Source organism: Salmo trutta, chromosome 6 (genome assembly GCF_901001165.1).
Source record: "Salmo trutta chromosome 6, fSalTru1.1, whole genome shotgun sequence".
NCBI lineage: Eukaryota > Metazoa > Chordata > Actinopteri > Salmoniformes > Salmonidae > Salmo > Salmo trutta.
In genome coordinates this window covers 22,376,154-22,402,768 of record NC_042962.1, presented here as the reverse complement: position 1 = coordinate 22,402,768, position 26,615 = coordinate 22,376,154, and the positions used below count along the sequence as shown (strand labels likewise).

General features: G+C 45.3%; 2 protein-coding genes across 4 annotated transcripts in view; one reads left to right on the top strand and one right to left on the bottom strand.

The window, feature by feature from the left end:
• The window catches only part of LOC115195672 (late secretory pathway protein AVL9 homolog), a 32,713-nt gene extending 18,186 nt beyond the window's left edge, over positions 1–14,527 (top strand). Inside the window, exons 11-16 of one of the 2 annotated variants that reach the window (XM_029755780.1) lie at positions 1,775–1,909; positions 2,409–2,628; positions 2,835–2,952; positions 3,145–3,198; positions 12,123–12,211; positions 12,449–14,527. In XM_029755780.1, the coding sequence (XP_029611640.1) occupies positions 1,775–1,909; positions 2,409–2,628; positions 2,835–2,952; positions 3,145–3,198; positions 12,123–12,211; positions 12,449–12,585 (753 nt within the window). In that variant the 3' untranslated portion in view covers positions 12,586–14,527. Of the gene's footprint in view, positions 1–1,774; positions 1,910–2,408; positions 2,629–2,834; positions 2,953–3,144; positions 3,199–3,723; positions 4,383–12,122; positions 12,212–12,448 lie in introns of those variants that run through there. The other variant, XM_029755781.1, reaches the window with a different exon arrangement.
• Positions 14,528–15,197: 670 nt separating this feature from the next.
• On the bottom strand, positions 15,198–26,370 carry LOC115195673 (kelch repeat and BTB domain-containing protein 2). Of its 2 annotated transcripts, none has more exons than XM_029755782.1 (6): positions 26,183–26,370; positions 25,698–25,890; positions 21,811–22,684; positions 18,859–19,024; positions 18,347–18,580; positions 15,198–18,087 (listed from the first exon to the last, which is right to left on the bottom strand). In XM_029755782.1, the coding sequence occupies exons 3-6, from the start codon at positions 21,981–21,983 to the stop codon at positions 16,759–16,761; spliced, it is 1,902 nt and encodes a 633-aa protein (XP_029611642.1). In that variant the 5' UTR covers positions 21,984–22,684; positions 25,698–25,890; positions 26,183–26,370; the 3' UTR covers positions 15,198–16,758. The 2 variants fall into 2 exon arrangements, with proteins under 2 accessions (XP_029611642.1, XP_029611644.1); XM_029755784.1 differs by having other exon boundaries at positions 26,310–26,368.
• Between the last annotated feature and the right edge of the window lie 245 nt (positions 26,371–26,615).

Below are 26,615 nucleotides of genomic sequence, written 5' to 3'. Positions count from 1 at the left end.
TGGATGAGAATATGAGATGGGGAGCTGGATGAGAATATGAGATGGGGAGATGGATGAGAATATGAGATGGGGAGCTGGATGAGAATATGAGATGGGGAGCTGGATGAGAATATGAGATGGGGAGCTGGATGAGAATATGAGATGGATGAGAATATGAGATGGGGAGATGGATGAGAATATGAGATGGATGAGAATATGAGATGGGGAGATGGATGAGAATATGAGATGGGGAGATGGATGAGAATATGAGATGGATCAGAATATGAGATGGGGAGATGGATGAGAATATGAGATGGATGAGAATATGAGATGGGGAGATGGATGAGAATATGAGATGGATCAGAATATGAGATGGGGAGATGGATGAGAATATGAGATGGATGAGAATATGAGATGGGGAGCTGGATGAGAATATGAGATGGGGAGCTGGATGAGAATATGAGATGGGGAGCTGGATGAGAATATGAGATGGGGAGATGGATGAGAATATGAGATGGGGAGCTGGATGAGAGGAATAAAACACAGAAAGGGAGTGGTGGAACGAGGGGATCGAACCACTGCCTCCAGGGTCATGTGTGAAGCGGCAACACTATGATTAGACCAGCCTCTCACCAAGTTATGTTGGACTGTTCCACTAGGAAAAGGCCAACACTGCATGGGATACAATTACAAATTGAGGAAGTGGCAGAAACCAAATTACTTGGAGTGCAGCTAGACAACTGCCTATCATGGTTGTCTCAAATATATAATCTATGTAAAAAAAAAAATAGATATATTAAAACTGCATGCATGATCAGAAGGATAGCTAAATATTTACCAGGAAAGATTCTTAAGCAAATAACCCAAGCATTAATTGGGAGTCAGGTGAACTACTGTTCTGTGGTCTGGGGAAATGCATCAGCAAGTGAAATTAGGAGACTGCAGATTGCACAGAACAAAGCAGAAAGGATTGTTTTAAGGTGGAGATATGGTTCTTCTGTTGTAGTCACGCGCAATGCTCTTGGTTGGTCATCAAATCAGCAAGATAATTGAAACAAACATGCTTATTTTATTTTATAATATACATTTAAAACAGACAAACTCTATTCACCACAGTAATCAGTTGGTAAGAGACAGACATTCACTAAATACTGGGAACAGATTGTCCACCATCTATGTGTTATCCAGACAGAAAAGAGAAATAGGCAAAATAACATTTCAATTTAGAGCAATAAAGAAATTGAATAATTTAACTGAGCAAACCAGAAACCTTTCAATATATAGATTTAAACAATACTTTAAAACCATTTAAATATAATACATAGGAAAGTTGTGCTGGACTATGGTAGATGAAGAATCAATGTATATTTTTAGACTGAGTATTTATCAGGTCAATATGTTATTGTATTGTCTGTTTGTAACAGTGTGTTATATGTGAAAATGTGTTTGGAATTATAAATTGTATTTGAATGTTTAAGGACACTTGGAAGATTAGTCCAAATGAGGACTAAAAGAGATCCTAATCAAATCACTATCTTCACCAAGGTACTTCAGTTCAAATTCAAAAACCTTTATTGTCCAGTGTCCACTTAACATAAGATTAAAAACAAAAAGGAAGTACAACTTACCAGAGACGGATAGTTTTTTCCTTTTCAATCACAATGAATAAGATTACATAGACAGAGAGGACCTGATCCTAGATCAGCACTCCTACTCTGAGACGCTTGATACATACAGCCCCAGATCAAGAATAAGGGAACCAACCCACTCTAACCTCTATGCCTGTGGTTGCCAGGGTTACCTGTGCCTGCCCTACATGGCCTTGCAGCAGCACCACCTGCTGTCAGACGTGACGGTCCGTGGCTTTGTCGCTGGGGCAACCAACATTCTCTTCCGTCAGCAGAGGCATCTGAGTGACGCTATCGTTGACGTGAGTCCTGCTCTCTGTCTCTCCTCCCTCCGTCTCTCTCTTCATCTCTCCTCCCTCCCTCATCACTTTCTCGTCATCTCTTCTCTCTCCATCCTCTCCCCTCTCTCCCATAGGTCCAGTGATCTCAAGTGTGTACTGACAGTCTGCTACTCTTAGAGGAGAATTAGTGAAGAGCTTAGGAGAACATCGGTCTGTTTTTAACCGGTTCTCTCCGATTCTAGGTTACAGATAGTGATCTTGTCCTTCTCTATTTTTTTGTAGTTCTATGCTGTTTTCATAATGAGTGTTTAAGTCTCCCACGTGTATCCTGCCTACCAGATTTGGCTTCTTTTTCCCAGATATCTTGAGTTTGTGTGTGTGTGTGTGTGTGTGTGTGTGTGTGTGTGTGTGTGTGTGTGTGTGTGTGTGTGTGTGTGTGTGTGTGTGTGTGTGTGTGTGTGTGTGTGTGTGTGTGTGTGTGTGTGTGTGTGTGTGTGTGTGTGTGTGTCCATCCTACTAGGTGGAGGAGGCTAAGATCCAGATCGGAGACCCAGAGTTGAGGAAGCTGCTGGGTCTGACCACGGCTGACCTGCGTTTCGCCGACTACCTGGTCAAACACGTCACAGAGAACCGCGAGGACATCTTTCTGGACGGGACAGGCTGGGAGGGAGGGGACGAATGGATTAGGGCCCAGTTTGGACTTTACGTCCATTCTCTCCTGTCCTCTACCTTACAAGAAGGTAGGACACTTATAGCTTGGGATGTGGTTTTTTTTCTCATGAATGGGAACACCTTCCTCTAGTCCTACTACTATTTCCATGTGGTATCACTTCCTGCTCACATCGCTGAACTTGACTATACTACTCCTAGTCATTTGTCTCAGATGATTTCAACAGCTAAATGCTCTTTTGTGTGTGTGTGTGTGCGTGTGTGTGTGTGTGTCCAGACAATGAGAAGTTGCTAGCGGACTGGGGCGCGCCCTTCATCTCAGCCTGGAGGATCACACACAACTACAGAGTGTGGTTCAGCAACAAACACCCAGCCATGGCCAAGATCACCCCAGGGTAAGATGGCACCCTATTCCCTGCACTACTTTTGACCAGGGCCCGTAAGGATCAAAGGTAGTGCAATATATAGGGGAGTGGTTGGATCGGCCATCGTCGGTGTCTTGCAAATGATGTTGCTACACTTTCTCAGTTATTTACAAAAAATGTACTTCTGATGTAAAATGACTTGTGTTATTTCTTCTTTGTCAGCCATCCATTCCAAGGGCAGTACAGTGCTGCTGATCTGAAGTTAAGATTCTCACAGTGAGTACTTAATTCTTCATTGAAATCTATTGATTACCCGTATACATACAGTATCAGTAATATAGGCTATATCCCGTGTGTATTTACTCTAAATCAGTTAAATGACAGTACCACGAAAACATACAGATGACTGCCCCCCGGTGGTGAGTTTAGAAGGGTTTCTGTACCAGGTAGAATTTAGTCTGTGGGTCAGCATATAGGGAGACTTAGAATTGGTTTTGCTCAACTCCTGCGTCCTCTCTCCTCCGTCCTGCCTCGCCTCCTTTTGGGAAAGGTCGAAGGTAATCATGAACAAAAATGCGCTTGTATGAAATGACTCTCCTTCCCCCATTGGGCAAATGTTTACAGGGGTGGAATCCCAAAATAAATGTGTCAAGTGATAATAAACAAACAAATAAAGTTAGTTGTGCAATACATTTTATAGATAAAAGGAAAATGTATCCTATCGTTTTTAAACGTGCGTACCAACCGTTGATTCAAAGAGGGCGTGGCTGATTAACAAAACACTCCCGCTCTTGCCGCCAGGAGGAGGCCGTTGTGCATCCTTGGCCGAAGTAGGTCATCGAGGACGGAAGCATACTCTTCGGTTCACCGACTAACGAATTGACACTCCTCAACCACTTATCTGTTTCCGGGTCGCGGAGGAGAGGAGGACGGAAGGAGTCGAGGAGAGGACAGACTTTTGCCTAAATGAGAATCTCCCATTGTTATTTTTTTATTAAACCTTTAATTAACTAGGCAAGTCAGTTATGTGATAGAGAATCTATTTTTTGCCAAGACATGCAAATCCAAGTCAAGTCTTTGAGGCTGAGAGTTTGAGTGAAGTTGTATTATTGAGGACCAACAGGTAGAAATCAGGGTAAATGGATGAAAACCAATGTTATAGGTAACTTTGAATATGTTTGCCCTTAGTTTACAGCAGAACACCTGCAGTAAAATTGTATATTTTTCCCGTTTTGAGGTTAATAGACTCAAAATACCATCTTGGTATAACTTCTATTCTGAGCAAAGTGGGGAAATGAATCCCAAACCAAGTTGGAAGGCTCCAAGATGACACTATGGGGTCATTCCTTATGTATTGGCCATAGTCTAAACTGGGATAAAGGAACGAGAGGCCCAAACATGGTATCTTGCTGCTTCCCGGTGATTCATTCCTGCACCCAAATATACAACATTTCTACTCAGTCTGTATGATTATTTTTTTACCCAGCACCAGTAGTCTCAAGTTTAGGATGTGCATATCGCCCTCCCTTCCTCCATATTCTTAACTCCTTAGTCATTGTCTGTAGTTATGTAATAATTATAATTATATAACCTAGTGCCTTCAGAAAGTATTCATACCTCTTGCATTTTTCCACATTTTGTTGTGTTACAGCCTGAATTTAAAATGGATTAAATTGAGTTTGTGTGTCACTGGCCTACACACAATACCCCATAATGTCAAATTGGAATTATGTTTTTAGAAATTTTTACAAGTTAATAAAAAGCTGAAATGTCATCAGTCTTAAGTATTCTGCACCTTTATTATGGGAAGCCTAAATAAGAAGTAAAAATGTGTTTAACAAGTGACATATTAAGTTGCACGGACTCACTCTGGGTGCAATAATAGTGTTTAAACATAATATTTGAATGACTACCTCATCTCTGTACCCACACATACAATTATCTGTAAGGTCCCTCAGTCAAGCAGTGATTTTAAAACACAGATTCAACCAGAAAGACCAGGGAGGTTTTCCAATGCCTCACAAAGAAGGACACCTATTGTGTAGATTATAAAACATTTTTAAAAAGCAGACATTGAAAATCCCTTTGAGCATGGTGAAGTTATTCATAACACTTTGAATGGTGTATCAATACACCCAGTCACTGCAAAGATACAGACGTCCTTCCTAACTCAGTTACCGGAGAGGAAGGAAACCGCTCAGGAATTTCACCATGAGACAAGTGGTGACTTTAAAACAGCTTTCTCCTGTCACAGCCATTTAAAACTGAGGTACGGCCAACAATATTGTAGTTACTCTACAATACTAACCTAATTGACAGAGTCAAAAGAAGGAAGCCTGTACAGAATAAAAATATTCCAAAACAGGTATCCTGTTTGCAACAAGGCACTAAAGCAATACTGCTAAAAATTTGGCTAGGCAATTCACTTTTTACATTTTTTACATTTCTTTGTTGTAGTTTTACCCCTTTTTTCTCCCCAATTTTGTGATATCCAATTGGTAGTTAGTCTTGCCCCATCACTGCAACTCCTATACAGACTCGGGAGAGGCGAAGCCATGCGTTCTCCGGAACACGACCCTACCAAGCCGCACTGCTTCTCGCTGCTCGCTTACCCCGGAAACCAACCACACCAGTGTGTCGGATGAAACACCGTCCAGCTGCCGACCAAAGTCAGCATGCATGCGCCCGTCTCGCCACAAGGAGCCACTAGAGCACGATGGGACAAGGACATCCTGGCCGGCCAAACCTTCCCCTAACACGGACAACGCTGAACCAATTGTGCACCGCCTCACAGGTCTCCCGGTTGCGGCCGGCTGCGACACAGCCTGGGATCGAATCTGGGTCTGTAGTGACTCCTCTAGCACGGCGATGCAGTGCCTTAGACCGCTGTGCCACTTTGGAGGCCTAGCAATTCAATAAAAAGCAGAAATACCATATTTACATAAATGTTCAGACCCTTTGCTATGAGACTCGAAATTGAGCTCAGGTACATCCTGTTTCCATTGATCATCCTTGAGTTGTTTTTACAACTTGATTGGAGTCCACCTGTGGTAAATTCAATTGATTGGTCATGATTTGGAAAGGCACACACCTGTCTATATAAGGTCCCACAGTTGACAGTGCATGTCAGAGGAAAAACCAAGCCATGAGGTCAAAGGAATTGTCCGTAGAGCTCCGAGACAGGATTGTGTCGAGGCACAGATCTGGAGAAGGGTACCAAAACGTTTCTGCAGCATTGAAGGTCCCCAAGAACACAGTGGCCTCCATCATTCTTAAATGGAAGAAGTTTGAAACCACCAAGTAACTGAGCAATCGGGGGAGAAGGGCTTTGTTTAGGGAGGTGAATAAGAACCCTGTGGAGCTGGGAGAACTTCCAGAAAGACAACCATGTCTGCAGCACTCCACCAATCAGGCCTTTATGGTAGTGTCCAGACGGAAATTGGAGTTTGCCAAAAGGCACCTAAAGGACTCTGCCCATGAGAAACAAAATTCTCTGGTCTGATGAAACCAAGTTTGAACTATTTGGCCTGAATGCCAAGCGTCACGTCTGAAGGAAACCTGGCACCATCCCTACAGTGAAGCATGGGGGTGGCAGCATCATGCTGTGGGGATGTTTTTCAGTGGCAGGGACTGGGAGACTAGTCAGGATCGAGGGAAAGATTAACGGCGCAAAGTACAGAGAGAGCCTTGATAAAACCCTTCCAACAGGACAACGACCCTAAGCACACAGCCAAGACCATGCAGGAGTGGCTTTGGGACAAGTCTCTGAATGTCCTTGTGGCCCAGCCAGAGCCCGGACTTGAACCCGATCGAACATCTCTAGAGAGACCTAAAAATAGCTGTGCAGCAATGCTTCCCATCCAACCTGACAGAGCATTTGAGGATCTGCAAAGAAGAATGTAAGAAACTCCCCAAATACAGGTGTGCAAAGCTTGTAGCGTCATACCTAAGAAGACTCCAGCCTCTAATCGCTGCTAAAGGTGCTTCAACAAGTACTGGGTAAAGGGTCTGAATGCTTATGAGATATTTCAGCTTTTTTTATTAATTTGCTTAACTTTCTAAAAACCGGTTTTTGCTTTCTCATTATAGGGTATTGTGTGTAGATTGAGGGGAACTTTTTTTTAAAATCCATTTTAGAATAAGGTTGTAACGCAAGAAAATGTGGAAAAAGTAAAGAGGTCTGAATACTTTCCGAATGCAGTGTACGTTGTTGCAAATCCAATACAACACATTACCAAGTACCACACTCCATATTTTCAAGCATACTGATGGCTGCATCATGTTATGGGTATGCTTGTAATCGTTAAAGACTGGTGAGTTTTGCAGAATAAAAAAAATAGATAGAATGGAACTAAGCACAGGCAAAATCCTAGAGGAAAACCTGGTTCAGTTTGCTTTCCACCAGACCCTGGGGAAATTAATTCACCTTTCAGCAGGACAGTAACCTAAATCACAAGGCCAAATCTACACTGGAGTTGCTTACCAAGAGGACAGTGAATGTTGCTGAGTGGCCGAGTTACACTTTTTACTTAAATCTACTTAAAACTCTATGGCAAGACCTGAAATGGTTGTCTAGCAATGATTAACAACCAATTTGACAGAGCTTGAAGAATTTTGAAAATAATAATGGGCAAATGTTGCACAATCCAGGTGTTCAAAGCTCTTAGAAACCCAGAAAGACTCACAGCTGTAATCGCTGCCAAAGGTGCTTTTACAAAGTATTGACTCGGGTGTGAATATTTATGTGAATTTGATATTTCTGTATTTCATTTGCAATACATTTTATAAAAAATGTCTAAAAACATGTTTTCAATTTGTCATTATGGGGTATTGTGTGTAGATTGATAAGAAAAAAAATTAATGTCATCCATTTTGAATTCAGGCTATAACACAACAAAATGTGGAAGTCGAGGGGTATTAATACTTTCTGAAGGCACAAGTTGCTATGTTTCACTGCAGTCACACTATTTCATAGAGTACTAAGCTACTAATTGCTGTTCCCTGCTTGTGATGGTAATAAAGAAAGACACCAGGTATCTTATTTAACTCTACATTAATGATGAGAGAGGTTCATTCTCAAAAACCCTTGCTGGCTGTCTTCGGGGGTTACGTTACAGAAAGTGCAGAGGAAATGTGATCCCTCCGTACGCTGACTGTCCCAGGTCCTTATCGCCAACCCTGCCTCTAAGGTTACATTCCATATTCCTCCCAAGTGGCACCCTACTCCCTAAATAGTGCACATAAGGAATAGGATGCCATTTGGGACACCGGCTACGTGTCTTCATCCGGAACTTCTCTATTGATAGCTTTATGGTGAGAACATGGGGAGATCTACTTGCTGGTACTATATGGGTTCTCTCTCTTTCCCTTCCGCTATTCAGCGACATGCACGACCCCTGTGAACTCTGACGTAATGGCAAACAAACAAACAGACTGGGGCGCTGTTGAAAGTCCTCCTGAACTCCTCTGAGCGGTAGAGCGAGAGTGACAAACTCTCAGAGCAGAAAATTACTTCCAGAAACTCTCCTGGTCAGAACTAAGTGAACTGCATAGATTTATATTTGATGTACGTTACAGAAGCTTCGTAACGATGAGTATCAGCTCAGTTAAAATGCAACACGTTTATGTATTAGGTTCTCTGTGGTCCCGGCTGTGTACACATTTCACCGTAAGGTCCACACCTGTTGTATTCCACGCATGTGACAAATAAAGTTTGATTTGATAGTGTAACTCACACAATGAAGCGGTTGCATATATAGGCCAACTTTCCAAAATAATGGAAAAGCATGCCTTTTGTACGGTGAATTTTCCATAGGACTCTGGTCAAAAGTAGGGCACTATATAGGGAATAGCGTGCCATTTGGCATGTAGTCAAGGTGCTGAAGGGGAGTATGGCTGTTACACCCCCTGCATAGTAATCTCTGGATATAGCAGGCTGGATGTAGAGTCACAGGCTTGCGTCCCAGATGGCTCCATATTCCCTATAAAGTGCACTACTTTTAACCAGGCCCCTAGGCGTGCGCTATGTAGGGAATATGGGACTCACCCGTCGGACAGGGAATTTGGCAGTTGGCCATGTAAGCTCTTAAGGAATAAATGAAACTCATTTCCTGCTTCATTCACTTTGTATAAGAGTAGCCTGGGTTCCTTTCTACACAGGAACACTGTGGTATTCAGCATGTCTCACGATCTGTCTCTCTCTCTGTGTGTGTGTGTGTGTGTGTGTGTGTGTGTGTGTGACTCTACTTCCCCCCCCCCCCACTGTGACTGTCTTATGTGAAAGAGTCAGGTGTTTAATGACATTTGTGAAGCTTCCCTCTCGTCACTGACAGATGGACAAAATAAAACAGAGGGTACTGTTCAGTACGGCAAAACGTTCCAAAACATTTTTAACAGTTCTTATAGTACCATCCCATTTCATTCTGTTTCGAAACATCTCATCCCATAGTGAATTTTCGTGTGCCCTAATTGGTCAGTGGAGCCGTCAGTCATCAGGGCCCCCCAGTCCAGACCCTGTCCACCAGTCAGCCAGCTTGTTTCCCTCATCACTCAATGACAGTGGAACTCTCTTTCTCTCCGTCTTTCCCTCTCTCACCCTCTTTCCTCTCTCCCTGCATCAATAAACATGGTGTCTAGTGGGGGTTGGTAGGGGTGTAAGGGCTTTGTATTCAGGTCTTTGGGCAGGCTAGAAGGGTGGTCAACAAAGAGCGGGAGAAACAGAGTTATTTTCTTTCCTCTTGGTCCTGTCACTCAGTCTCACCTCACACAATGACCAGTCTTTGTCCTAACCAGGTCCTAGCTGGCTTCTTTCCTCATCCCCCTCTCTATTTTACACTCTCTCTCTGAAAAAGAGAAAACAAATCTGCTTGACGTCCTGGTGAGAGAGCGTGGTGAATATTGTGTCTGTATTATACTGTTAGGTTCATCACAGCTCTCCTATTCATCTGTCGTTACCTCTTGTTGCCAACAACGAGCGCTCCACTCATAGAGAGACAGAGATGTGCTTTTGAAAACAAAGCCACGTGACTGCATGACTTTGCGCCGGCCCTGCAGCAAGCAGAGCGGGGTCCATGGCTGGCTGCCGACCATCGCCGTGCCAACAGACGGTTGCGTCTCAAATGGCACCCTATTCCCTATACAGTGCAGTACTTTTGACCAGGGGCCATAGGGCTATGTAGGGAATAGGGTGCCATTTGGGACATAAAGGGGGATCTGTTTTATTGTGAGCGGGCCGGGCTGGACCTACATGGCTGTTTATTTGGGTCAGGCAGTGAGGGTTGGGCCTGTCTGTGTGGTCGGGCCGGTGTCCGAGCTCTGACACTGGATTGGTGTCACTCTGTCGCCCAGGCTCCTAGCAACCACCACTGGAGGCTATGAGAGAGGTGAATGGGGTCTGGTGTCCTGTCCCGTGTGCAACAGCCACAAGGCTGTGGTTTGTCACTGACGTTCACAGTCTGTGGTGCTGCAGAGACTGGGACAGAGATAGGGTGTCTCCCAAATGCCACCCTGTTCCCTACATGGTGGACTACGCAAGCACATGCACTCACATACACACACAGATACACTATATATACAAAAGTATGTGGACACCCCTTCAAGTTAGTGGATTCGGCTATTTCAGCCACACCCGTTGCTGACGGGTGTATAAAATCGTGCACACAGCCATGCAATCTCCACAGAGAAACAAGAAACATAGGCAGTAGAATGGCCTTACTGAAGAGCTCAGTGACTTTCAACGTGGCACCGACATAGGATGCCACCTTTCCAACAAGTCAGTAAGTCAAATGTCTGCCCTGCTGGAGCTGCACCGGTCAACTGTAAGTGCTGTTATTGTTAAGTGGTCCTTGGTTGCAACACTCTCACTACCGAGTGCCAAACTGCCTCTGGAAGCAACGTCAGCACAACAGCTGTTCGTCAGGAGCATTTGTTCTGCGCGGCCGCGCATGCGTGCAGCTTAGAGGGAACACCGGTCACTTGTATTCCAAAACGGATTTGAAAAACCAAACTGATTTGAGCATTAAGGCCTGCAGTGTGAACAAGGCTTCAGTACAGAAGTCCATTCTCTGCAGCTGTACTGTGACTGTATCCTGTATGTAGTGTACTGTGACTGTATCCTGTAGGTAGTGTACTGTGACTGTATCCTGTAGGTAGTGTACTGTGACTGTATCCTGTAGGTAGTGTACTGTGACTGTATCCTGTAGGTAGTGTACTGTGACTGTATCCTGTATGTAGTGTACTGGGACTGTATCCTGTATGTAGTGTACTGGGACTGTATCCTGTATGTAGTGTACTGGGACTGTATCCTGTAGGTAGTGTACTGGGACTGTATCCTGTAGGTAGTGTACTGGGACTGTATCCTGTAGGTAGTGTACTGTGACTGTATCCTGTAGGTAGTGTACTGTGACTGTATCCTGTAGGTAGTGTACTGTGACTGTATCCTGTACGCAGTGTACTGTGACTGTATTCTGTACGCAGTGTACTGTGACTGTATTCTGTACGCAGTGTACTGTGACTGTATTCTGTACGCAGTGTACTGTGACTGTATCCTGTACAGTATGTAGTGTAGGAGTCCCTTGGTGCTAGTGCCAACCATAAGAGGTGCCAGGTAGGGAGGGGCTCTGGGTGGGTCACAAAGGGCACTGATGTTGATGCCGGAGTCACGGGACACCACAGCTGAATTCTAAATAGACCCCTAGTCCCTAGATCTGAGAGGATTGGATAGGTCTAAGCAATCTAGCGAAAAACTTCTACCTAGCCAATCAGAAGGCAAGGTGAAGCTAGATATTGCAGTAATGCTATCTATCCTCTTGTCACCGAGGTTAGTAAGAAGAGAACGCTTATATCTATCCAATCATTTGACCAGGACTACTGACCCTCTTGGGACTGTAATGTGTGTGTTGACATCTGGGTGATTTTTAAAAAGAGACTGCCAGGCTGGATTTATTTGTGTGTATGTTGTGAAATGTACCCAGGACAAGAAGTGGACTCTCTGCTGCTCTAGTCTCAGGTTGGCTTGGTTTGGATATTTAGATTCGACCACCGGTGACAGTAACACTCTCTCTACTTCCGCAGAGTTATTCAGTACTATAACAGGCTGTAGCAACATTTTAGTTGAGAAATGTGTCACTGCTACCCAGGGTTTATTTCTGGGTGCAACATGGTCGTGACTGAATTTTTTCTTTTCTCTCGCTGAATTTCAGCTCGGTGCAGAACAGCGAACGGGGGAAGAAAATTGGAGCAGCTGTGATCACCACCAGTCGGAGTGTCGTGCAGACCGGGAAGGCAGTAGGTGAGACCGATAAACAGTCAGTCTCTCTAACCAACCTTTTCCCCAGACTCAAATTAAGCCACCTGTGAAGGATTTGTAGTCCAGGAAACTGGCCTTCAAAAATAGTCAACACAGAGTACTGCTAACTAACATTCACTCCCGGATGGATTTGTTTTCATCAATTAATTTATAAGAAATGTATTGTTCAGTACAGAACTTTATATCTTATCCACAATCCCTCCCGTCTCCATCCTCCAGGTCAGTCGGTGGGTGGAGTGTTAACCAGTGCTAAGTCAGCCATGTCGTCCTGGTTCTCTACGTTGGCCCAGCCTGCTATTTTAGCCACTCCAGCAGCCTCCCCTGAGCCTCAATCACCTACCGAGGCCAAGCCTTGACCACCTACCTGCTGCCTGCCTCCTAACCTAACCTTAGCCTCTGTCACAGGCTTTAGCCAACATGAGTTAAGCCTAGGAGCCGAGGATACCCTAACCTAACCCCCTCCAACGGTCCTTCCCTGAGTGTCTCTCGATTCATCTTTCCTTGATTCCCTGCATCCTTTCTCCTGAGCTCCTTCTCAAACCCTATTGGAGAAGGTCAGAGGGGAGGGATCTTGGACAGTGTCCTCCAATACGGTTGAGAAGGAGGCAAGGAGACAGGATGCGACATGACACACTCCTCCTATTCCTCCTCTCCCCCTTTCTTTCAGAACCAGTTAGTTACAGAAGGAACTGGGGTCAGGTGGGCAGGATAGGTTGATTTTTGCGTGTTTGGGGAAAGGTTTTATTTTAGGAAGGATTTGTTTCAGGCCTCTGATGGGATACCCCAACACAGCAGTGGGATTCAGGTCTTTGTCGTAAATGATACTCTATTCCCTATGTAGTTCACAACTTTTGACCAGGGCCCATAGAGTACTGGTGGTAAGTAGTGCACTAGGAATAGATGCCATTTAGGACGCAACCCTGGTCTGCAGTGCCCTTTCCCCTCCATCCCCAGGTTACAACTGCTCCAGCATGGAGGACAGACCGACAGGGGCAGATGAGAGGAATAGCCACTTGTGCTAAACAGACGGACAGAAATATCCTCAGAGCCCATGCTCAGACACTTCAGATTTCAGTGTGTTTTTCTCTGTGTGGTGGAAAACCTTTTGTGTTTTATCCATTGCCAGTGTTTTGCTCTAACTGTATTCCAACAAGGTGTATACTGTATATACTGAGTGTGAAACCAGTGCATCGCTGGCTGGAAGCTGTTACTGTAAATGAGTAAGATGCTGGGTCAGAGCAAGTTATTCTCAGTTTACTGGACAGGACAGACATCCTATGGCTGTGTCCCAAATGGAACCCGATACCACAGTGTACTACTTTTGACCGGTCCCTGGTAAAAAGAGGGTGCCATTTGGAACACATTCTGCTTGTCATTCCTTCAGGTTAAGAAAACTACTTATCTTTTTCCTCATTATGTCCGCACTATACATGTAATAGTGAACTTTTCTAAAGATGGTTGGAGTATGAGATAAAACTAATTCATTAGTTGTATATAGTTTGTTGGACTTGTACATAAGTGATTTCCCTGTCTCGACACGACTGGAACCAATCTCCCTCTACCTGATCTATGGCTCACTATCATGCATCTGAAATGGCACCCTATTCCCTATATAGGTCACTACTTTTGACTAAGACCCTTTAAACCTATTCCCTAGAAAGTGCACTACTAAAACTAGTGCTGTACGTAGGGAATTGATTGCACCTATACATAGGAAAGATTATATTTCTATGTACTCTCTTAGCCTATACTTGTTACTTTGAGATGATTACAGTACTTTCTCCCAAACTGTTTGTATTGAAGTTGTTGGATTAGTTTAACAGTTAGGCACAGATCCATATTTAGAAAATAAGTGTATATATATATTGATCTTTGGAAGGCATGATCTTGGACTATCCACTAAAAGTCAGAATGAGAGTGCTGATCTAGGATCCCACCTGTCATATAACCTTATTAATTACAATCTAAAAGGCCAAACTGATCCTAAATCAGCACTCGTACTCAGACATTTAGACATGGGGCCCAGGTCCAGTTTTTAAACTGTAATGACGTCTTTTCCAGCTGTCAACTTTGGACCTTGATTTCCTGTCTTGACTTTTAAACTAAAAATCTGAGTCATTTGTTTTACCTGTATGCTTTGTTGCTGTTGAACTCTGAAAATTACATTAAGTATGCAATTATATTTTTTTCATCTGACATGTGTGTTGAAAATATGTATTCTGAATTATAGTTAATTTATGCTGCATTAAATATGGAAAACAAAGTCTGCTCTTTACTGAAAAGACAGATGGAAATCTACTTTCTCATAGCTTCTGTACTTAACAGCTGGAAATCAGCCTCATCTTTACTGCTTCTGTACCTTAAAAAAAAGTGCTTCCCATAAGCTTACAGGAAAAGTACTACCTACTACAAAAGTATTTCTCTGTAAGCTTCTGTTAAAGAGAGCGAGATATTCATGGTCTGTTCATACTGTATGTAGGTCAGCCAAACAAAAGACAGAGGGGGGGGGGGTGTAGCAGGGTCTACTGGACAAAAACAGGCTGCAGCCATGTGCCTCAGTTCAATAACATCACACGCGAACCCAGGGACCTCACGGATGACTTTCAGATTATCAGCTCAAAAGCTATGGGTGGGGAGGGGGCAGAGCAGTAGAGGGATGTTTGTTTGGCTTCAGTGGCTGTCCCAAATGGCACCCTATTCCCTGTATAGAATAGGTTGCCATTTGGGAAGCAACCAGCTCCAGTTATAGCTATTCAGAGGTGGTACTGACAGGGCTTCTGTGAATGGCAACGAATGGTGAAAAACTATTTTAAGCAGGCATAATAGGTCCCTAGGTTATGACTAACTGAACATGTAAATAGGCTAAATCTGTAATTGTGAGCAGACTGGATTAACAGGTAAACACATTGTGACATGTTTAAAACAAAACCAAGCATGCGTCGTCAACCCATGTGAAAATAACAAGTCATTTTTTTCAAGAACGTTTTGGTATGTTTTTTAATAAATTAACGTTCATTCAAAATACAGTGCCAAAGGAACATGATGCAGCCAAACATGCTAGTTAGGTTTGTCATGAAGCACCTGTGCTCATGTTTAAGGTAGGAACCATGGAACAGCTCCGTCCGCTCCTTCCCTCCCACACCACCCTCCAGTCGGTCTCCACTACCGCTAGTGGTTGCCTGGACAACTTCCATAGCAACAGCACTGGGCCAGCCCTCCTTCTCAGACCCAATCAGCAGCAAGATTCCTCAGTATTTCACTCACAAGAAAATAATCTGATGGGGGGGGTGGATACCTAAACACAATCACACTACAGTAATGTCTATTAAATTAAAAAAAAAAATACTAATACAATAGAACCTGGTTGTTTTCCCCACTAAAACAGTTTCTTTTTTAAACATATGAAAAATATATATTTATATATATTTCAGCAGCTTAGGGAAAAAAAAAAAAGAAAAATGCATGAGCCCAAAAATCTATAGTTGAGAGTATTGAGAGAGTGAAGGAGGCGTGTGTTGTTGCAGAGACTCGCGCTTGTCAAAAATAAAATAAAAAGCCGGCATAAATCCTCCCATCACGACGATGAGATGGTGGTTGCTTAGGGTGAGCTCCGTTCTGTAAACCGCTGGCTGGCTCTGTGGAAGACCTGTGTCCAGAGAGATTGACTAAGGATGCCTCCCAAATGGAACCCTATATAGGACGCTACTTTTGGCAAGAGCTCCACAGTGCCAGCTCAACAAGCCTATGGTGGCCCTTTGTGCCCTGGTCAAAAGTAAGGCCCAATTTAGGGAGTCGGGTGCCATTTGGGACACAACAGCCTAAGAGACAGGCAGGCTAGAGTGGTGTTAGTGTGAGCAGGGGACTAAAGGAGTGAGGGGAGAGGCAGGGGGTTACGTGTCTGGAACAGAGGTGAAGAAGAAAACGGGTAGAGTGACTGGACCTGCAGTCACCACCTAGAACCCCTTCTCTCCCATACAGCCCCCAACACTTGGCCCTGTATGTTCCTATACTAGGAGCATCCCAAATGGCACCATATTACCCATTTAGTGCACTACTTAGAGAATAGGGTACCATATGGCTGGGACACAGGCCACGTGTCCCTAGGATGTGGGTTTACAACAGTGGTGATAGAAGAGAGAAAGAGGTGGAGACCAGAAGGATTTTGGTACAGTTATTCCAAGGAGCTTTTTGCCAGTAAGTGCATCATCACAAATCAGTCGACTTTCAATTATCACATTGTAGAAACAGTATAACAGACTTGAAGTTGCAATGAACAAAAGAAAAAACAGAAATCTACTTATTCCATATTACTTTTTCGTTTCTCTCCTATATTTTCAATGTCTGAGGCTTTGTATAGCTTGTTTGTCAGCAACAGCCAGCCAGCAGAACAGCCTTGTAGCTCTCAGATCCCTTTGGAACAGACTGACAAACCTACCCCTCTGGCTTTCAGGTCCATCCCTCAACACACCCAGAGTTCAGAGGGCAATTCGGGGACTCAGTTTGGGGGCAGAGAGGTGGAAGGTTACGAGCTATATGTGAGGGAGGGAGACCATCTCCCCGTCCACCTCAAACTCCTCGGCCCCATCGGGGGAAAACAGGTAGGTGGGTGGTTTCCACGGGGATTCTTCCAGACAGGATGGGTATAGCTTCCCCACGGCGCAGCGGAAGTCCTTCCCCAGGTCCCAGAGCACACGCTCAGACACAGGCTGCTTCAGGTACCAGCGGTCCAGCTCCAGGTCGTACTGGTAGATGGCGTACTTGGCGCGCTCGTTCATGTGAGTCTCCCGCATGAAGATGCACAGAGAGCCAAGGAGCACCACGGCCCGCACGCACGGGTCCGAGTAGCGCTTGGCAGGGATGTTGGCGGCCAGACGCCACTCGTTCTTGCCGACATCGTAGATCTCCACGGTGACGGAGGAGCCGTCGATGGTGCTGGTGGGCATGCGGACGCCCGAGTTGGAGACGACGTGGAGCCCCCCGATGTAGAAGATGAGGTCACCGAAGGTGGCAGCGGAGGCGAAGCAGCGACTAGTTTTCCTCATGGCCATCTCTACCCAGGTGTCAGCGCGAGGGAAGTAGCAGTACATGAGGTCATGGGTCATCACGTAGATACAGTCGTGGGCTGCTACGGACGTGGTCCAGTTCCAGGCGCAAGGGAGGGGGCTCATCATAGCCCACTCGTCTTTCTCACAGTCATAGCGTTCTACCGTACGTTTATTCAGCTCCCCGCCTACATTGTCCCCCCCGATGGCGTAGATGTACCCCTCGCAGTAGACCAGAGAGGGCTTGATGCGGGCACACAGCATGGGCGTCTTAGGCACCCAGGCATTCTGCTGGGCGTCAAACCAGAAGAAGCTATCCACCGATCGGAATACTGCCTGTTGCTTGCTGCCGCTCTTCCCGTGGTTGGCGATAGAGTTCTTCAGCGGGATTTGCCCGCCGGCAATGAACACGTCGTTGTCGGGTGTGACGAGCGTCCCGACCTTCTGGAGGTCGCCGGGCGGGTTGCTGAGCTTGTAGACCTTCTCGGCCTGCGGGCTGTAACACACCACCGTGTGGTTGGGGCCCGCCATCACCTGTCCCATGTCAGACGGCCACTCTGACGTGGCCTCCATGAAGATGAGCATCTCCTCCTTGGTCATGCCAAGGCGGGGTTTGAAGAACTTGGGCATGGACTTGTAGAGGCCCTGCACTACGACAGACTTGTCGTTAGGCGGTAGGCCCTGGAACCAGGCGCGCTGCGTCACCTCGGAGAGGGCGTCGATGCGGATCTGGCTGAGAACTGAAGACAGGTACTGGGACCTAGCCTCCATGTTATACTCCAGCCACAGCATGGCAGCCTCTCTCACTGTCTCCTCCTGAGAGAAAAGATCATATTTTAACAGCAAACATACTACATTGTGACAACACCATAGGTGTCATTTTGCGTAGCCAGAAGCCACATTCTTATCCCCTAGGGGGTAACTTGCTTTACAGCTTAGGGATAAGAAATACACAGAAACAACGTTAAGACAGAGTTACAAAAATATATTTTTTAAAGTACACATACCGGTAGGAATATTTCTAAGTATGTAGTAAGTACATTAGGTACGTATAGCCGGAGAAGTGTGTACCCACCTTCTCCACGTTGAGGTTGTCTGAGCACAGCACGTCGACCAGCAGCTCGTGGGACAGCTGTAGGAAGGCCTCCTGACGGTAGACCACGGGGAACTTGTGTTCCACCATGCGCTTGGCGCTCTGCTTCAGCTCCACACAAGAGAACAGATCCCCGATGCTCAGCATCCGGACACAGTTGTCTGCGTGGATCTTCTTCACCAGGTAGTCCCTGCACTGCAATAGCACATCCTCTACCTAGATAGGTGGTGGGGGGGGGGGGGGGTGGCATTATAGAGAAATAGCTACTGCATGAAAATCATCAAGATCATCAATGCGATTATATTACTAAGAGACACTATCACTCAATTAGGCATATACACACACACTTAGTAATGTCCACTGATCAGAAATAGGAGGGTCAGTGATGTGACGAGACTCATGAAGACAGGACACATCTACCTCTGTAGATCAGATCAGTAGAGTAATGTTGAGACCCAGACGAGTGGAGTGGGAATAGGAGACTGGTACCACACCTGTAGGAAGCAGGCGGTCTCATAGAGTGGCTCCACAGTGCTGTCATTGATAGCCAGATTGCCTGTATAGGCGTAGGTGATGATGATCTGGAGAGTGGCAGGGTCCACGTTCTTCAGGTGAACATTAGTCTGTTTACTCTCAGACAGACCACTCATAAACATTGCCCTGGTGAGGGAGAACACAGGAATCAGTACTCAGTCAGCTCATCATTAAAATGTTGTCCTTTTCAAAAATGGTTGACTTCAGCTATTTCACATCATTAAAAGCAGTAGTTTGCTGCTATGGGTTAAGTAAAACATTGGTATTGTGACAGACACTGAGCGTGACATATTAGACAGTCATCTACAACAGGGTTTCTTAAACTTGGTCCTGGGGCCCCCTCTGGGTCCATGCGTTGTTTTTTCCCCCCCCCCCTAGCACTACACAGCTATATTCAATTAACCAACTCATCAAGCTTTGGTTATTTGAATCAGCTGCGTAGTGCTAGGGCAAAGAAAATGTGGGAGGCCTAGGACGAGTTTAGGATTGATCTACAACATCCGTTTATGTGACTGGGGATCCAGCATAAAACATTCAGAGGTAGGTAACAAAAGACTCCCAACAGCCCCAGTTGGACTTCTCAGGCACTAGACCCAGTGACCAGACCACAGCATGCTCCCTCTGCTCTGTGGCTCAACCACACCCCCCCAGCTTGTCATACTCCGCCCTTCTCTCAGCCTCTTTCCCCACCCCTCCCTCTCCAGGCCATCCTGACACCCACACAGCTGTCTGTGACACTGCCTTTCTCCTTCAAAAACAATATGTCACCAAAACCTGTGAGTTTGTGCTGCTTACAGCAAGATCTGGATCTGCCAGGGCCCTGGGCTGGATATTACACAACCTTGCAGGCATCCTCTGTGTCACTAGCTTACCCCTCTCGCATAACCCCCCCACACCAACCCAGCTCTGCTTGCCTGCGTGACAAGGGTTCCCTTACTAGTATAAGTACGCCAGAGCCCCCCCAGGCCCCTTTAACTGCAGCAAGGAGGGTAAAGGGAGGAGAGCCAGAGTGCCAAGAGGGAGAGAAGGGACACCTCCTGGTGGGGGGGGGGGGGGGGGGAAATGGGAGAGAGCCAGAACGCATCAAGAGCAAGAGAATGGATACCTCTGTGAACCCAAGAGGGGAACTGCTTTGCATGTTGTCACCGGATAACGAGTGGTGTGCGTGGGAATCAGTGAGGACGAATAGGTGGGTGTGAGAGGAGAGCAGCCAGGAAATGTGTCTGCTGGATCTAGGCTACATAAGCTCGTCATGTATATAGTACCAGTCAAATATTTGGCATTTCTTTATTTGTACTATTTTCTACATTGTAGAATAGTGAAGACATCAAAACTATGAAATAACATATGGAATCATGTAGTAACCATAAAAAGTGTTTTTAGATTCTTCAAAGTAGCCACCCTTTGCCTTGATGACAGCTTTGCACTCTTGGCATTCTCTCAACCAGCTTAACCAGGAATGCTTTTCCAGCAGTCTTGAAAGAGAACCCACATATGCTGGGCACTTGTTGGCTGCTTTTCCTTCACTCTGCAGTCCAACTCATCCCAAACCATCTCAATTGGGGTTGAGGTCTGGTGATTGTGGAGGTAAGGTCATCTGATGCAGCACTCTCCATCAAATAGCCCATACACAGCCTGGAGTTGTGTTGGGTCATTGTCCTGTTAAAATTAAATTAGTCCCACTAAACACAAACCAGATGGTACGGCGTATTGCTGCAGAATGCTGTGGTAGCCATGCTGGTTAAGTGTGCTTTGAATTTTAAATAAATCACTGACAGCGTCAGAAGCTAAGCACCCCCACACCACCTCCTCCATGCTTCTCGGTGGGAACCACACGTGGAGATCATCCGTTCACCTACTCTGCGTCTCACAAAGACACGGCGGTTGTAACCAAAAATCTCAAATTTGGACTCAGACCAAAAGGACAGATTTCCACCAGTCTATTGTCCACTACTCATGTTTCTTGGCCCAAGCAAGTCTTGTTATTGCTGTCCTTTAGTAGTGGTTTCTTTACAGCAATTTGACCATGAAGGCCTGATTCACACAGCCTCTTACCTAGAGGTTGACCGATTAATCGGCATGGTCGATTTCAAGTTCTCATAACAATTGGTAATCGGCCTTTTTGGACGCTGATTACATTGCAATCCATGAGGAAACTGCATGGCAGGCTGCCCACCTGTTGCACGAGTGCAGCGTCAAAAGGACCTTGGTGGCTGCAATGAGCCAAAGTAAGGTGCTAGCTAGCATTAAACATCTTATAAACAATCTACACAGTTGATGATATTACTAGGTTAACTAGCTTGTCCTGCGTTGCATATAAATCAATGTGGTGTCTGGGGTTGCCCGGTCATCATCTCCACTGCAGCTATGTAATGTTGTGCTTCTAAATGAGGCCCCTGGGCCTACCTTCTCTTGAGCCACAGACTAAAATTGCATCATTCTACTACTACTAAATAGTGATTAATAACTGACAAACAGAGAAGTAGGATCTGACAAACAGAGAAGTAGGATCTGACATTTTAGGGACACCATTTGAAACACACACGAACTTCAGGGAGAAGGTGGTATGTGTAGCCTAATGCTTGTCATGTTTCCAACATAAGTGAATACTGGAAAGCTAAATGTAGGCCTAACTGAACCATTTCACAGTTCTATCTCCCCAACACACACATGCAACAGTAAGCCCAGGAGTGTGTCGCAAATGGCACCTTGTTCCTTATGTAGTAAGAAGTGCACTATATAGGGAATAGGGTTCCATTTCAGACACAGCCCAGGAGTGACTTAATGGGTTCCCAAATAGGCTTGCTCAGGCAGGGCGAGGGCTACATCATAGTCACAAGATGCTGAGCTGTAGTACTTGTACGTAACATTCTGCTGCACAGAACAGTCCAGAAGACACCACAGTGACTCACCTGAAATAGGAGCTACATGTGGCCAGGACCATCTTGTGACATGGGAACTCGTTGTCCTCCACCAGCAGCACCACGTCAGTCAGTAACTTCTGCTCATAGAAGAAGTTGAGCTGCTCCAGCAGGGAGACCGCGTAGTCCATGTTAACTGGCCTGCGCTCACTGAGATCCGACATGGTTGCATCCCATGAATCGCGCCCCAGTTTCAGCAGTTCAAGCAGCCGGTAAAAGAACCGGGCTCCAAAACCAAATGGGGGGGGGATAAATAGCCTAAAAGCTACTGCAGACTCCTACAGAAAGAGACCCCGCTGCTTTGTGATGACTGATGTCGGCAGGCAGGCAGCGGTGTTGACTCAAAACCAACCCGGGGGGGGGGGGGGGAATGAGAATAAATCAAAGTGACGACAGGGTACAGAGACCCCTCTGCTTTGTGACACCACCGTTGGCTGATGTCGGCAGGGTAGAACAGAGCAGGGGTGTTGACCAAAACAATACGCTGTGTCCCAGGACCAGGATAAAGAGGACCTCTGCAGCAAAAAAACTGAAGCAGCAACTCCTCCTTCTGTTCCCCTGTTATGGAAGAGAAGACAGGATGCAGGGTGATCAAAATCAGGTTGGTTCCCCTCTTAGTGTTAAGAGTGGCGCAGGAAGTTCCCTCTGTCTAAGTCCTTGGTGTGGTCTCTAGAGCCAAAAACCAGTCAGTGCTGGTGCTTCAATGTCGGCTGTGTTTGTTCTTCGTTGCTCTGTATAGCCCAGATAGACCGGTCTCTCAGAGCAGACAAGACAGGCAGGCACAGGGGACTGGATGGAGGTAGTGGGGACAGGAGATGCAGACTGGCTGTGGTGGTGATAGTGATGCAGCTAAATCAGTGCTGGGCTGAAACACAGAATAGAACAAATCAATAAAAGCACTTTCCATAGATCAGATCAGGCCCAGGACACAGAAAACAGGGCTGTTCCCTATGTATAACACTTAACCAGGGGCCCATGAGAGCTGTTCAAAAGTAGTGCACTATGGAGGGGATAGGATGCATCAAACAAACAGCCTATAACAGCCCAGGGGAGGAATACAGGACAGCTAGACAATAACATGTTGGTCCCAACATTTCTGTGTATAAATACTTCCTGGTAACTTTATATTGATCTCACTTAAGACATTTTCCAGGGATACGCTACTGAACATAAAGTGCATAGCAGGCCTAATACTACATTGAATAACAGAGAATCTGCTTTTCAGGCAGACAGTCTCCTCCCCCCATCCCCCTCGCCACCATTCTCACTCCCTGCCTGTCAGATCAGCCCACATCCCCAATCCCTTCCACATGAGAAAAGTGCATTGTCAACAATCTGGTTTCCCCTGGCAGGTCCCCCCCCCTCCCCTCCCCTCCCCTCCATCCATCCATCCCTGGCTCCGCTTGGAGAGACTCATTGCACTCACTGACAGCCAGACTGACTGCTATGTGCCTGTATCAAGCAATTAAAATGGGAGCGAGAGAGACCCTGATAAAACCAAATGTCAGATTAATTTGTTGGTAACAGGGCACTGCATAAAATCTACAGAAAAATCAAGACACAGAACATGCTTTTGGCTGTGGCTTCAGAGCTGTAAGTTAACACCACTCATAGGGCATGTCCCAAATGACACCCTATTCCCTACATAGGACTCTGGTCAAAAGTAGTACACTATGGGTCCAGGTCAAAAGTAGTCCACTAAATAAGGAATATGGTTCCATCTGGGACCCATGCATAGTCATATCCTGGATGACTTTAGCTGCCATGCTATCAAGGCAATTTTCTTAGCAATCCAGCCCATTGGCTTAAAGTGGTGTAGCCTACACCATATGCAGTCCTACCAACGCCAAACTAAGGGCAATTGGTGACAGAAATAGCAATTTCGCCAGGTAAACCACATGGGTGGCCACATGTGAAAGGCAAAAGATTATCAGGCCTTCCATAAGTGAAGTAGTTGAAAGACAACCGTTGTTATTGGTTATTTCTCCACTCTGGCACATGGTTGGAGGTTAGTCATTAAGAACATGGCCACAGCAGTCTGTTAAATAACACTTTCCCACCCACGCGTTGATGATAGCCAATTTGTCCATCCATTGACATAGCTAGCTACCTACGTCAATCTTGAAAGGCAACAGTGTGAAGTAAGCATTCTTCTAAGATCAACAAATTAACATGGACCTGTACATACAGTCCCGAGCTGGCAACATTGGTGACCACGCACCAAAACACTGTACTACTACTAGGCTGATGACGTTAGCCATCTCACTTCACTTGCCAATGGGTGAGTTATTTTGAATGGCCCAGTGCCCCAGGTGGGCAGAGTGCACACATTTTAGACCATTACCATTGGTCCTTAGAGTTTCTATGGTACTTTTATATACTTTTTAGCCAGGAGTTCTGAAAGTAGCACTCACAAGCCAAAAGTAATCCCTGAAAAATTGCGTACTACACCACAAGTGTGTAGATATTTGCACCACGTCATTGCTCCCTCTGCTGTGTGTGTCTTACAATATGTCACTTAAGTGGCGAGGGGCTGAAGCTCATTGGCTACAAGTCGAATTGCTAGGGGCTGGCGCACATAAGTGAAAATAGAGCAGCACAGCTTCTAGAAAAACAGTTGCTTTCAAATTAGGGATTCTGTGGCTAATTGAAGACAGACAGTAGTTTCGGAGCATGTCTTTAAGTGAAATCTCCAACCACCTCGTGCACAAGCCATGCAAAACGAACTGGCCCAATGATTTGTGTTTTTAATGCTCTCCTCCCCACAATATGGGACATAAAGCTGGCTAACCTAAATATGGCTTACTTTCGCCTGTGTACTGATAAAGAAATCTTATTGTAGGTCGCTAATTGCCTGACTATTGTTAGTCAACTAGCTAGTGGTTGGTTAGCAAACTCATCTAGCTAACGTTAGCATAGCCAGCTAACAAGTGCCATCTGTAACCTAGAGAGCAATAGTAATGGCGTCTTTTTGTAGGCACTAACTCTGCCATGGCTGATTGGCCGAAGCCTATAGGGAAATAAATAGGATTTTAGGATAAACACCGAAAATAAGTTGTGGTAAACACAGGCTTAGGAGATATTACACAATTTGTTCTATAAGAACCTTCATCAGCTAACGTCACTTTGTAAATGTTGAAGCATTCATGTAATCAAAAGAAGAACATAAGGACTTCCTAATTCATGAAGGTCATGTTAACTGACTGATATGATATCATAGAACAAAACGTATAAGAACTCCTAAGCCTGCGTTAACCTCAGACCTTATTTTCGACGTTTATTCCAAAACCCCATTCATTTCCCCCATAGGAATGGCTGAACTTGAGGTAACTCATTTCCGGTTTTTAGGACTACAAGATGACAATCTCGATTGACTTTAGGACGCTGAAAATTCTTAACGGTTACCAAATTATTTGTAGGAGTTGTTCTAGAAAACTGGCCAATAATTAAAATGCCTAGCCAGCTAGTAGTTATGTGACTAACGTTAGCCATGTTAATTATCTGTATTACATGACATCCTTACTGCTAGGCCACATTACGGTCACTGTAACTAAAAAAATATATAAGAGCTAGAAGTTGATTGGCTAACTGCATGGTTGGTGACTAATTGCATGGTGACAATTCAAATTCAAACACTTAGCTAAATTCGATCAACTGGATAGTTAGTCAATGTTATCAAACTACTGTAGCTACGTTACCGTTACTTTGTCGGTGTTAGCTAGCTAAACATTCCGGCTAGGTTAGCAAGCTAGCGTTAGTTGGCTGGGTTACTGCCCAATTTAAGCTAGCTACTTCCCAGACCCCCCCATCCAAAACATGGATAAGCAAGCCAGGCCTTCAGTGGATGTGGTGACTGACAGAATAGCTCGCTTACTCACCTTTCTTCTTTTATCCCAAATTAGACTTGAAAGCTTGATTGCCGGATCCCACACAGTCTAATCGCTGCAAATATTAGCTATTGTCTACAGTTACGTTAGCTTGATCATACATCTACAAAGGCGGCAGTTGCTCGTCCCTTCCGGGTAATTCTTGCCCCGACTCGGGAATTGACGTTACACCCACACATATATCCTGCCAAACAAATTATTCAGTTAGCCAACTATAGTGATGAGGTAGGTCCGTATAGTTTCCAGCAGTCTCATAGACCTAGCTAAGCAAGCAGGTAAATAATATCCAACGTAAGCAAGCAACGTAGCACTAGCTAGGAAGGGTTAGCATTTGCTAAGCTCGTTAGCTAGGTTTTAGACGTCGGCGTTAACTAGACTGTGAGCTGGCTAACAAGCAACCGTTACATTACTAGAATGAGTTAGCTATGCATATATATATATGGCTGTTAAGATATTAAACAAACATATTTCTTTACACTAGCAAATTTAAGGCGATATGCAATACTCGACGCCGACCGGTCTTTTCTTGCTATTACAGAAAGTATCTAGCTCCGGAAGCCGAATTTACACAATTAAGGCCGCGAGAGGCAACCAGCAAGAAACCTTTCTCGACAACGCAGGCGCCGCGCAAGACAACAGGGGCCAAATGAGGATACTGGGCAAGCGCCCAAAAACAGTCTCAGTTAGGGGATTATATTAATGCTCCGGACATGCCCCGGGTGTACCGGGTTAGCGTTGATTGCATTCGATTTGGAACCGGGACATCCCGGGCGTGAGCCATGTGTCCTGTGCGGGCGACGGCAAAGTCGGCTTAAAACAACAGTGACATAGGGTGAAGAGGCAGTGCAGTTAAAAACGTGTTTTCCTGTTTTTTTTAATGATATATTCACACTATGAGGTCGATAACAC